Raw genomic sequence first — 13,732 nt, 5'->3', positions numbered from 1 at the left:
GGAAGAGGGGGCGGGGGGAGGGGGAGGAGGAGTTCTCTCCTATCGTCGCCAGACGGCTTCCGTCTGGGTAAACACACCAACGCAACCGAGGCGGCCCCCGGCTGGCAGGGCTTATACCGACTACCTAGGGACATCCATCACAGGATTATCGCGCGACCATGCCCGCGCGAGCGCGAGCCAGCCCGGTCAGGGGACGTGTTCAGCAACCTCTCTCTCTCTCGCTCTCTGTTTGTGTCTGGACTCTGTGCTGGTAAAGCCGCCAAAGCGTGCATGTGCACAAACGTCGGCGTCGTACACGTAAGACCCGAACGTCTGCTGCTGATGTGCCCGCTACATCCTCGTACGCTGATGCGACGATGAATCGGCGTACGCGTTAAACTCGTCTGGAATTGACCGATGAAGTGGTCCAGCAGGGGGCCGATTGAGGGAATATGTGGAAAGGGTAAGGAGAGAATTGTTGAAGGGGGAAAAGGTGCGAAAGGGTGGAGAAAGAGGATCGGGATGGAATGAGGTCGAAATTGTTGCTGTTAAGTCGATTGTTCGGAGGATTTTCTTGGAATTATTATTTTTAAACGGTGATTTAAAATACAGCAACCGTTAAGTTTTACATGTTCATTGCCACAGTGAAGAAGACCGTATTTAGCCAGACATACTTTATTTTGTTTTCAAGTTATAAATCGTTGAAGATATTGGGTCGAACGGAAAATTTGTGTGTTTTTGGTGAGATGTCTTTGTACCATAAATATTTTACAAAGGTGGTATTAACACTAGAACTAGTGAACCCGTCAAAATGACGGATTCCATCGGCTTGAAGTCTGTTCTAATGTAGTCTAAAAAATAAATAGTCATGGGATCTCGAACACTTCGGATCCTTTCGAATCTATGTTGTACACATATGTAGCGACAAATTCAAATCAGTTCGAAAACGATTTCGACACTTAAACACGTTAACGTTTAGATAATCCTTGAATCTAGAAAGCCTTGTTTTCAAACTCTTACAACTTTCGATAGGTCTCGAAAGCTTGGTGAGTATTCAAAAGATTCCATCCATAATATTTGTAATTCGTTCATAAATTCACCATTATTCAGAACATAAAACCGAAGGAGAGTAACGAAAGATTCAACTGAAGATGAAACTCTGTATCAAAAAGGAATATAGAAATGGTAAACGTGTACACAAGTTGCGTCTTAAACCGGAATCCTTATGAGCTCGTGATTTCATAAATATTTCTCGTGTGCACGGGAATTTCAGGCAAAAGGAGGCTACCGAAAAGGGTTGAGGGGAGACGAGTGTAGAGGAGAAAAAGGAAGAGTATAGAGCAAAAGGTAACACAAAGAGAGAGAGAGAGGTTGCAGAAACGTCGCGTCGAGTTTAGTCAAGACGCGCCGCGGCATCTCTCTGTGTCCCGGTTTCCGTGAAGCCGCCAAAGCGTGTGCGGTTGTGCATGCGGCCGAATGCCACGTGCAAGGACCCACGTCCGCCTATTTGTCTATGTGCTTGTCCTAGGGACGGATGCACATGCACGCGAAGGAGACACGTGAATGATCAACGGGTGGGGGAGAACTGACAAGGATCTGTTACCACGTTCCACGAATACGTAGGCTTAATGATAATTACTATTTGGTTCTGTGTCGCATTTAACACTTCGAGTGCATGGGGGAGGGGGGATAAAGGATCCAATATCAAGTTCGACCTGAACTTCGATTTTTGAAAGCATCTTCACTTCAAACCCCCCTTTTGTTACTTTAATTTCTTTTTTTCTTTAATCTCAACTATTCTACCTGAAAGTACAAACATTAAACTTAAAAAGATGCGTCTACAAATTTCTTTGAGAAGTCCATGTTTTAGGAGATATTTAGAGTTTTATATCACTTGGGATCTAATATCATTAAAAAACGTAACAAAAGTAAACACTGACTTTTTAGATAGATACCCTGATAACCAGTTGTGTACAAGTCTGCGCGAGCCAATTTGTTGCAAATGTTGCTGTCAATTTGTTGCCTGCGTTGCCTCCAATGTGCACGCAACTTGTTTATAACAAATATTGCATCAAGCTTGTAGCCATAACTTTATAACAGGCATTCGCCAAAATTTGGCTTTGCAGGTTTCGGTGACTGGGTATCTATCCATTTTATCAGTAGTGATAATATTGTAAAACAAATTTATTTTCTTTCGTTCTTTGAAATAAACGTAACAGGGAAAGTTAGTCTCGGGTTATTTTCAATGGTAACTTTGAAGGAGTTAAACGGGACGAGAGCGAACGGTGACGAAGACGGAGGTGGTATTCCGCGGCCACGGTTTATTCAGTTTAGTCTAGCAAGTCCAGAGTCTATAGACGACCAAACACTAATTAATTCTGCGCAAACATGCCCGCGCGCCGCGGCTCGGCGAACAAGAGATCGTTGGCTCCGATGGCTGGGCGCGAGAACTTTCTCAACCCCCGAAGACCCGGGAGGTGGAGATTCATGGGAGTTTCCAGCGTTTCATTTCGGTCCCGTTTCGAGTATTTGCCGGCGGAAACATTGACCGAAAGTAATTGGCCCACATTTCCCAAGTGCCAGGCATCTGGCCTCGTGGCTTAAAGTTATTTCGGGGCACGTATTACCATCACCGTTCGTTAATATTCATTCTGCGTACGATGTGTACATTCGTGGCTGCTTTTTAAACATCATAGTGCATACAAAACATTACCCACGTGTTTCCTTTTCATTAATATTGGCATACTGTGGAAATTATTATAAAAATATTCATACTTCAACGGTACATTTACTGAGGGTTATTTATACTAATGATTATGAAAGTAGAAGTCGTGTATACGAGGTTCGATCAGAAAGTTCCTGGAACTTTTATTTATTTTAAAAATATTTATTTACACATTAATATTGATATGGTCCCTTTCAAAGTAGTCCTCATCGAATATAACACACTTCTACCAGCGTTTTTTCCAATCCTCGAAGCAACTCTAAAAGGCACTTTTCAATATAGCCTTCAGATCGTTCAGTGATTTTGCCTTTTGCCAGTTCTTTTCATCTTTGGGAATGGGAAAAAGTTGCAGGGGGTATGTTCCGACGAATACCAATCGTAGCGCGCAGCCAACGCTACCACGGGACTTCGGCTGGCAGACTAGCGCTCTGATTTGTCGGTGTTTTTCGTTAATATCTCGTTAACAAAGCCTCGTATAACATTTCCACTAAGCACAAAGTTGTTTCAAATCATCCCAGGAACCCACCATTTCCGGGAGTCGAAGCTATTTTTGGACACCCTGTATAGCGACCTCAGCGTTCGCAGCAGACACAGCGGCGACGTTGTAAACGAGCAAAGTTTTCGTACCCAATATGCTGTCTCCGGCGCTCCGTGTAGAGCCAGCCCCATATTCAACCTGTCAAGGTGCGCGGTAGTGGTACCTGCACAGACACACGTGTGTGGTGTATGCGCGCGCGTGTCGGTTCGGCGTGCCAGACGGGGCCAAACCGGGACAAACTTTCGAACTGGCACAGACCGTCTGGCACCCCTACCCCATCAGCTATATACTCGGCGGGGCGAATCCCCCGCGTGAATTCTCAATATATGTTATTGTACCGTGAACGTCGGCACCGTTTTATCTGGATGCCGACGACTGGCATCGAACCGACCCGACTGCGGTGTCTGGGCTTCCCCCTACCTGGTGGAATTCCCTTCCTCTGTTCCTAGCATACCGAAAGTTCAAAGGTAGCACGTGCACTGGGTCGATTTCTGGCTTAGATGATGTACCCTTTCACGGTTCAAATCTTCTCGCGTGATACTACTTTTGTGAGTGGCGACGAGGGGTAGTGGGGGGTAGAGACACTTGTGGTTGAAAGGTACAATCTTTGATGCGGCTTATATTTAAGTTTGACTGATCTTGTCTTGTTGTGATGGGTAGCTAAATGTGGGTGATCTATGGGCCGTACTTAGTTTTTGGTGGGTTAGGTTAAATAATAGGGTGCTTGTGGAAATAATGTTTGAAATGTGTGATTTTATACACTCTGGTTCTGGGGTCCAGATATGTATACTGTGTGTTCAGAGAATAGATTGAATAACATGGTGAACACTGTTATGGAAAACACTTTGTTGCCATAGAAGAATATTTTATCTAACTGACATTGTATGAGTCGGAAAGTGCCAACTTTAACATATCGACTTCCACAGTGAAAAAGGTCATACGTAGCCAGACACAATTTATTTTGGTTTCTAAGTCATATATCGTTGAACAATGTATGCGTTTAATTAATAGACGCTATTGGCCATATTTTTAACTATACTACAATATTAATTTTAGACAAAAATTTTTTAATGGTGTTTAAATAATTTGGTCTTCCTGTAAAGTACGTGTCACCTATATTTGAGTGACGTGACAGAAGAAATTTTAATAAAAATGTAGGACACTTTCGCAGGATGGAGTCTACACGTGAAACTAAGATGAAAATCAAGATTGACGAAATTACGTTCGAGTCTTTGTTTCTGAGTTATTGATTGTTGAAAGTACGAGACGAAATACGTCTGACGCAATGGATTATTCTACTTGAAAGACGCGTTATTCATCTGTTTTACGAGGTGCTGTCATTCGTTGAATTTAATTGGGACATCGTGTTCGATCCAGTTTATCAACTGGAAATCTGTTGTTCAAATATCAGATCCATTTAATCAGTAAAGATAAATGATACACAAAGTTGGCCAAACAATACTTTATTCAGAAAAGTAGTCACTTTTGGTTCTGTTGTCTTTTCCCAACGATCTAAAAATTCTTCCTGTTCTTTTTTTATAACACCTGTCTGGTATCAGAAAAGTGTTTTAACTCTCTTTTGACATCTTGTCATTACTGGCTAATAATTAGACCGTGGATGTTCATGCGAATGTTGATTTTTCTGGACTAATTTACAGAGAGTGAAACAGAAGTTCCGGGAATGAAACAGAAGTTCTGTATATTTTTATAAGGGTTCTATTAAATTCGAAAGTAAAATTAAAACCTGATCCAATTTCATTAATATTTTTATTACACTGAGTTTTACATGGTCGTGCACATTATAAATGCATAAAATTCGAGCTCTATTAATGAGTATGCGAATGATTCAAGATATTGATTTTATTTGCTGTTTCGATAAAACAATAACCTTCTGTTACGTTCTGTAAAGCCGTTCGGAAAGATCGTAAACCGTTTCAGGCACAAGTGTCTTAATTACCATTTTTACTGAAAAAAGTAGTTTGATATGATGAACATAATCGCATCATTCTCGAAATACATTATAAATATACATTTTTATTTTCTACGAGAGATACAAGTAAAAAGTATTCAGTCACACATTATGTATATTGAAAGTGTGAAAAAACCTATACAGATTCGATTAGGAAATTTTACGTATTCACTTTATGTATCGTACTTTCAAGAAGGATTATTTCTTCTGTTCGTGGAATAATTCTATATCAGCAAAAGCCTTCAAAAGCGGAGATGTCGATTAAAGACCTGAAGAGATTTTTAACCAGAAGAAGGAAATTTTGAACAACCGTTATAATAAAAATACTCAAAATTTAAATGTTGTAACGAGAAATGGAAATTACCATTTGCTAATGATGCAAGATAGGAAGTAAAAATTGCATAACTTTGCAGACCATCTAATGTATTCAATATTTATTCAAATATTTCTTATTCCATTGTAGCGACGATGAAACATTTAAATTGATAAAAGTGAAACGCGACGAAGTGATATTTATTAAAGAACGAAATGATCAGCAGGGGGAAAAATAGGTACGAGGTCGTAGACACCGCAGACAGAGCCGACCAGTTTGCATCGTCTAATTGGTAATCACGGTGCATTGCCTCCGCTTGCCCGTGTCATTCATCCAACCGGCTTGGCCTATTTGCCTATTTTCCACCCTTTTAGTCCCCGTCTTGGCACCCACGTATTGGTTCCGCCGTTTTCTCTCGACAACAGACCCATTGGTTTATCGTTGCTATTTTATGACCATTTGGCCAACCAGTAGAACAAAACGAACGGACGACGATGAGAAATCAATTTTAGATCGTCTTTTGATGCAGAACTAACTGTCTTATAATATAGAGAACTCAATTTTGTAATACTTACTCTCGTTTTCTTGGGATCGCAGATGGAAGCCAGCGGAAAGTCGTAAAAGTCAACTACGCACCACAAAACTTTATATTTCCTGTAGTTTCGATTCATGATTCTGAAGAACTTTTCTTCGGAAGATGCAATTTTGAATTAAGTACAACGTTCATTACTCCGGATACAGATTCTATTCAGTCCATAAACTACGGCAAATTGTTAATAAATGTTTTGTTTAATAGTAGGATCTAAATCGAAAGAGATAATTTTCAACGGAAATTTCAACTTTTTGGAATATAAGAAGGGAGCACTGTACTTTTTATGACGTCATAAAAATCTCATCGTTTTACGTTCAATTATTACCAATTTAAGAATTCCAAAGTGTCCCGAAAAATGTTTATGAATAACGATGCGACTCAATAAATTGCGAAGATTTTGCGAGTAACCCTTTCCAACCGTAAGATTGCATTTGGAATCACTAACTTACGTAACATACTCATAAGTTTGGAGATTCACTATGGTATCGTATCGTATAATTTAATTTTTTTCCATTAGATGGGTACATTCTACAAAAAACAATATTTATGAATTGTTTCATGAATATTCGTTTTTGTTTATAAACACTATGTTTATTTTTTTTTTCTTAATTTTCCTGCTTTCAGAATCTAATAACTAAAACTATATGCCGAAAAATATCTTCTTCTGGTTTGAAAGAAATAATTCAGGTCGGAAAGAGTTAAGAATTCGGAATTCTTTCGACGTCCTCGAGACTCGAATTACGAAAGCAGTAAATTCTTCATCGTGAACTAAATATTGTACCTGTTTGGCCGCGTCATTCGACGGAGAATCGATCGGATTCTACGAAAATATTTCAATAATTCGAGCATTTTTCGGACTCCAAATCTGTCTGCGCTTTCATATTACGAAGCTCGTTTCAGTTTCAGCCCACCGATTCCATGTCTGTCTCCGCCGTCGTACATAAGAAAGTTAGCCCGACCGTGCCGCAGACACTTTTAATCCGTTTTTAATAAGTAATCCGGAGGGTATCATTGTCCCCGCGACCATCTGTCCATCGTGAGCAGCTGTGATAAGTTTAGAGTGGCGAACGGTCGACGGCCTGGCGTTCACTTCTTTAAAAGATGGGGACGGAGGCGAATCAATGTTGGTAAACGTCAATTAAACGTAAGCACTCTCTTACCAATCTACTATATAAGTTCAATGTGCATACATTTTAATTATGTTCCCCCATTCTTGTACGGGACAAATCACACATTTGTTAGAAGCACGACGAAGATCCTCTATTTATTGGTAATCGTAGACCAGAAATAGGAAAATTAGTTATCTAGATAAATAATTTAGAATAACAAGTAAAAGATAAAAAGAGTACGTCGCCATTTTTAGTCGATTATATATGGAAAGTCTAATTCTTGTAAAAAAATAATACAGTTACTCATCGATGAGTGTTGGGAAGCTCCTCGACACTGAACATTAAATATTTCGTAAATTAATGACCATTATTTAATGACCGTAATTAATGACCATATGCGGCTGAAATAAATATCACTGGCTTTAGAATTCTAAGCGCTATCACTGTGCTAAACCTCATTAAAAAGTTAGCGGTACACCTGGGGACCTCCCCTTGTCAGTGTGGTGCAGAATAAATGCAACACCTGCCATAAGAATAGAATTCCTTTTGCATCTGGAAAAATATTACCGATAAAGTCGTTCTTGAGAATGAAGTCTTAAAAAACAAATCGTATGGAAATAGGTTAAGCATCATTTCCCAAACAAAAATCCAGACAAGTCGCAAAAGATCCTTTCTCCTTTTCCGTGCAAACGTGTGAACAATGTCCCTGGTCGCGTTACTCCGTCGAGAAAATTGAAACTCGACGTTACACAAGGACGTTTCACGCGCACGTGAATCCTAGTGATTCCATTCGAGGCAACTAATTCCATTGTTCCGTCTAGGAGATTAATCATTTGCGTGACATAAATCGGGTAAAATGTGCTCTTGCCAAGGTCCGCCCCGTCGAGAATGGGAAGAGAAATAGAGATAAATAGAGAGAGAGAGAGAGAGAAAGGAGAGAGAACAGACAAGCGAGCGCCAGTTATAATATATATAAGTGGTCTAGACAGCCCAGACGGATGCATCATCGCCGTCATCGTCGAGCGAGAAAGCGAAACTCGAGTCGGGCCGTTTTGCTCCTGAACGTCTCGCGGGCTGGTCAATCGTGTAATGAGCGGTCATTTTACGCGCACGATAACGCGTCTGTCGCACGATAATGATCCGTTCTCGTCTTTCCTCCACGAACGTTCCTTCTGACTCCGTTTCGTCGATTCCACGTCGACGTTTTTCGTCTCCTTCGTTCGGCGAGGAGCTTGGCTTGAACAACTTCATGGGCAAAGCTGTACACGGTCTTCGACAGAGGGTTCTTGTGTGTACTGTCAGATCCCATAGGGTAGACCGAGGTGAATCGGATCATTTTTTGTTTGATAGTAAAGAAGTAACAGGTAAAGTTTAGAAAGTTAATTATGTATTATAAATTCGTAATTAGTACACATTTAACTTGAACATTAATAATAAAAAACATTAACAAATTTTTAAATCTTTCTTTTGCAAACAAAAAACGAAAAGTAAGAAATATCCCCAACTTCTGGGGCGAATCGAATAATCCAGAAATCTCTGAAAAAATTCGAATTTTCATAAATAAGGTTTTTAAATTAATTTAAAAAAATATAATGTAATGATAATGGGGTCAATTGACCCTACTTGGCACATAGGACGCAAGTATAGTGTCCTTTAACACCACCTTTATTAGCACAATTCTCGTGACACCACTCTTTGCAGACCACTGTACTCTATCCAATCTTCTTTCATTTTTTCTGGACACTATGAACCTTGATTGGTCTTTTTCATGTACTTTCGAACTATCTGTATATAAATAATTATCACATTTGTAGAAGAAAAATTGTGATCCGATTCACCCCATACATAAGGACTTTAAATTGAATAGGATACATAGACGAATTATGGTATAATAATCTAAAGCAGGACCGCAGCCGAATAACATCTACAAACGGGTACGAGGTAATTCTTTATGAAAAAATAAGAACAAAATATGTAATCAAATTTTTCTATTTAAGGCTTAGTTTCCGAGAAAATTGACTTTGAAAATCAGCTAGATTCGGGGGCAATTGAATAGGACTGGGCTAGCGCGTCTGTTCATTGCATTCCGTTTCTACTTACTACTATGGTGAATACACGTGTTTCAAATTAATTTTCAAACTAGCACGTTAATTATATCGCGTTTTATCGCGTCTTACTACTATGGCGAACACAGGTGTTTCAGATTAATTTTCGAGGTAGCACGTTAATTATATCGTGTTTCATCGTGACTTACCTTGGCTGTTTCCTTAATCCGCCATTTCTGCGGTCGCGACGAATTCAACGTAGTCGAAAGCAAGAACACTTGGCTGAATTAAGGCCTGCAAAACTATTCGCGGTGTTGCATTCAACGGCCACTTAGAAATTTCGAAAGGGGTTCTTTCGCGGCGTAAAAGAAAAAAAAACAGCCGGGCGAAAGGAACACGGCATAAAGCAAGATCTCAAGATCCTCCCGGGGGGTGCTTGACGTTCTATAAGTCGGGAGAAATTTCTTCACTCCCGACAAGTAATATTAGATAAAACTAACATCTGCGATTTTTATAATTGGTGCTGATTTTTTTTTTTTAATGTTTTTCATTTGCTTCGACCCATAATGATAAGTGATTTTCATAACCCTTCGGACAACAAAAGCCATCGATTCGTTATTAAAAGTTGTCTCAAGAACACGATCAATGTGAAATGAACTTTTTTACCCATGATTTTTAAGTTTTCGTGTTGCATGCAATTTGGTTTTCCTGAAGTGACCAACATGGTCTGAATTTTGTTCACTGAAATAGTATTATCGAGAAATTTTCAACATTTACACGAAATACCTTCTATTTTTATGCTGAAGAGCAGATACGATTTTTAAGAAACTATTTAATTTTTTAAATAATAACATAATTATGTATTATATACAATAATGGGTCTTCTCCCGTTTATTTAATAAATAATAACAATAAGAATCACAAAACATCACGTATCAAGATATCAAAAGGATAAAATCACTAATATAGAATGGCGAAAGTCATTGGAAAAACTTTGTTACCATTTATTTTCGTCTTTTTTGTCCTTTCTATGCATTCTAAACAAAAATTCTTGCTTTCCAATATCGACTCAGACCCAAGTCAAAGTGAATTAGCATTTCGCTGGTACTAACATTTAAAATCTAGAGTGAATGGCACACTGGCCACAAGAATAGAGCTCCTTTTGTGTCTGGGAAATCATTAACGATAAACTAATTCTGCAGCGTGGAGTCGTCGCAAAAAATCGCAAGAAAGGAGGTTAATAGCGCGTTGAACACAATAAAAAACAAGACTTTAACAGCTCATAATAGAGTCGCTATACTGTTCGTCATCCAATAAAACGTAAAAGTTGCTGTTTAATTTACAGTTTCATAAATTATTCCGGACAAATACGATTCCGTGTAAAACGCGTTCACGGTCGATTTAATATCTTTATACCCGACATTAATTTCATCGAGTATATCAGCGTACAAAAAAAGCAAAAAAAAAAAAAAGGTTTGATATAAGATCGTCGTAACGCAACCGAAACCGTCGTGTAATATCAGAAGGAATCCACTATTCTCGAAATGAAAACGGAAATTCGTACGATAAAATTTTCCCTCGAAATCTACCCGAATGCAATTTTATCTTGCGATTTTTCATTTTTCGCGTCGTCCACGGGTTAAAGCCCGGTCGAGTTCTATAGCTAGACATTCTCTATCTCTAGCTAGACATCGGGTCGCTTGTTTTTCGTGTTCTCGCCGTGACGGACCGGGTGAATCCTTTCTTCTCGTTATACCCCCCTCCCCAGTCCCCCTCTTTTTTTACGCTCTTTCCATTCGTTCGTTTTTCGTCTTTTTCCCTTTCAGCCAAGTAAGTCAAGTGTCGAGGCGACGGTACGGATAGGGCCTCATTTACAAGCCAGACGGGGGGAGGCCACTTGGCCCAAATACGAGTACTCTGCCCAGTGGATGCGACTCAAAACTTGAAATAACCCCTCTCTCGATAAGAGCACTCCCCCACCCTTTACGTTCAGAGGAATATATTTTTCTTATTCATTTTGGTCGACGATACCGAGAATCGACCAAGGGACAAACAATACAATTGGGCGAACAGACGACTCGTTTAAATAGGATTGACCTCTTGATCCGGACGAGAGGACGGTTGTTTTCCTGGGGAAACTTGTTCGAGGTCTTCTCCTGCCAGAGATGATCCTGCGGGGCGAGCCGAACGGTTGCATGCAAAGAATATGGAAATAGAACGAGATACGGGAATTATGTTTATGCACGGAGTTTTATTAGTAATTGTTCTTGTTGGGTCGTTTGCTTAAGGTGAATTTAGACTGTATAGTTTGGATATGCAATGTGGATGATTCATCTGCATTGAAAGTGCAAAGATTGTTTCTGTTTGCATTTCATTCGACGTGAACATCCAGAGTGATCAGTGAACAAAGTATATACCTACAGCTAGTCTCTACTTTGGACGAATCGAATGGATGAATCATCGGCGTTGCACGTCAGAAGCGTAAAAGTGTACATTCTCCTTAAGTCGCGCGACTTTTTTAAAGGTACGTTTTCACGTGACAATAATTTTGCTTGTGTAATTCAACGGAGCGTTAACAACCGAAGACTTTCCCTTGCGCCACTTTTTCCCCTAGCGGAAGCCGAGTTTGTTGGTGCGGGTACATCGATCAATTTCAAAGATTTGTGGATTCCATTTAACTTACGACAAAGTCCGTGTCTGCTCAGATCTGTGCATTCCACTTAACTTATTATTACTTTACAGTAGAGTTCAGAATATTATAAAGAATAATTCGTAAAAATGAAGTCACTTTGGTACGTTGAAAATAGTATCACGCGAAAATGGGAGAGACGGGAAAGGGGATTCACGCTATTGAAAATATTATTATTGCTCGTAAAGTAAAGATAGTGTTTGCCTACGTGATATATGTATATATGGTAACTTCAAAGAGATATCAAAGACCGTTTCGACGCTTTGAACTTGCGAGTATTTTCGATTCGATCACTTTATTCAGGCTATCGTTGGGCTCGGATAGCCGACGAGCCGCGATTCCCGTTGACTTGACCCCTTGGAATCTTACTAATTTTATGATTTGCTACTACATTGAATTATCTTATCTTGCACATCGTTGCATTCGTTTTAACAAACGCTATCGTATTATGAATGAAGATGTATAATGTTCCATTAAAAAAGAATTAATTTGACCTTGAAATCTCCTCTCTTTAAGTTCAAAAAAATGATTCATACCATCTAATGTCTTACTCCATACCAAACAATTTTTGTCAGAACACTGTTTTCATATACTTCAACAATCTACGGGATATTCCTGTGTTTCCATTAAAAAAAAACACTATAAAAAAAATGAATTTTTAACTTTCCTTTGACTGGAACTGTACTGTTTGCTTGTTGCTGCAATTTCTACTCATAGTAGCGGATTTCCTTTCGTAATTTTCAATACGTAGTCATATGACTACAGTGGCAACGAAAGGATAAAAAATAATCTTAACCAAACCACCATGGATCGTATAAACAGATAAAGCAAACGAAGTTCGATTTAAATCGAGAAATGAGCCTGTTGAATCTAACAAATGTGCTTTTTCTTTTTGTTACAGGTGCTCATGACGAACAATCCAAGCAAAACCGGTCTCGGGGCGAGTCGTGAATTTCCAACGATCGAACTAGATTCGACGACGGAAAAGAAGCAAGCGTTATGGCGAAAGACCCAGCGGCGTTATAAAGAGATCGCCGAGCAGCCGTAATTATTGCACCACCCGTCGAACGGTCTCGTTGTGAAAAACGTTGCACAGTTTCATGTTTTTCTTTTTCTTTCGTTTGTTTTTTTTCTTCGTCACGTTAAACGGAGGACAATTGCATTTTCTTACCCACTCGTTACGTGGATCGCGAATGCAAACGGTTCGCCAATATCGATGGACCTGCCCAGGTGATACGATTCTGTTTCACGTTTTGTGATTAATAATTGAAACCGGTGGCTGTTTTATAGATTCGATCAGTTTTTTAAATACCTTTAACAGCATCTTCTTAATGCTACAAAATCGATAATGATACAATTGTAAAAATATAATTTATACCGGTGACTTCGAATCGAGCATAATTTCGAATACGTGAATTGAATTTTTTCGAAGCTCATAAACATCCACGATCTGGTTAATTTATACAGCAGAATAAATGATTGACGTTAGTACAAAGTATTGTTCTAATACATGCAATATAAGGGGAAGTTTCATACGTATAACGAATACGGACTTTCTTGTGTATTTTCCTCACTCGAATCTACGCTGTTAACAACTTTTTACAATAAAGGATTTGCATTTTATATACGTATGCACATTTAATGCACGCGTGGTGGGTGGACTTGAATATAGAATAATTAAATTTGAAATTAGAATTAAGGTCGCAATTGTTTTACACTTTTTTCGACCATTTAAACGTATTTTCGATAAAATGCAATTTACCTAAAGAGACA

At 39.2% G+C, this 13,732-nt stretch overlaps 1 protein-coding gene across 1 annotated transcript in view; it reads left to right on the top strand.

Annotated features, from left to right (window-relative positions):
• Window positions 1–13,162, top strand: part of LOC107194850 (angiogenic factor with G patch and FHA domains 1) — a 37,663-nt gene extending 24,501 nt beyond the window's left edge. The window contains exon 8 of the mRNA XM_015584556.1: window positions 12,861–13,162. Within this exon, the coding sequence (XP_015440042.1) occupies window positions 12,861–13,007 (147 nt within the window). The 3' untranslated portion in view covers window positions 13,008–13,162. The remainder of the gene's footprint in view (window positions 1–12,860) is intronic.
• Window positions 13,163–13,732: the final 570 nt, after the last annotated feature.

The sequence above is a fragment of the Dufourea novaeangliae genome, unplaced genomic scaffold (genome assembly GCF_001272555.1).
Source record: "Dufourea novaeangliae isolate 0120121106 unplaced genomic scaffold, ASM127255v1 scaffold8, whole genome shotgun sequence".
NCBI classification, from domain to species: domain Eukaryota; kingdom Metazoa; phylum Arthropoda; class Insecta; order Hymenoptera; family Halictidae; genus Dufourea; species Dufourea novaeangliae.
This window is presented reverse-complemented; position numbering and strand designations above follow the sequence as displayed.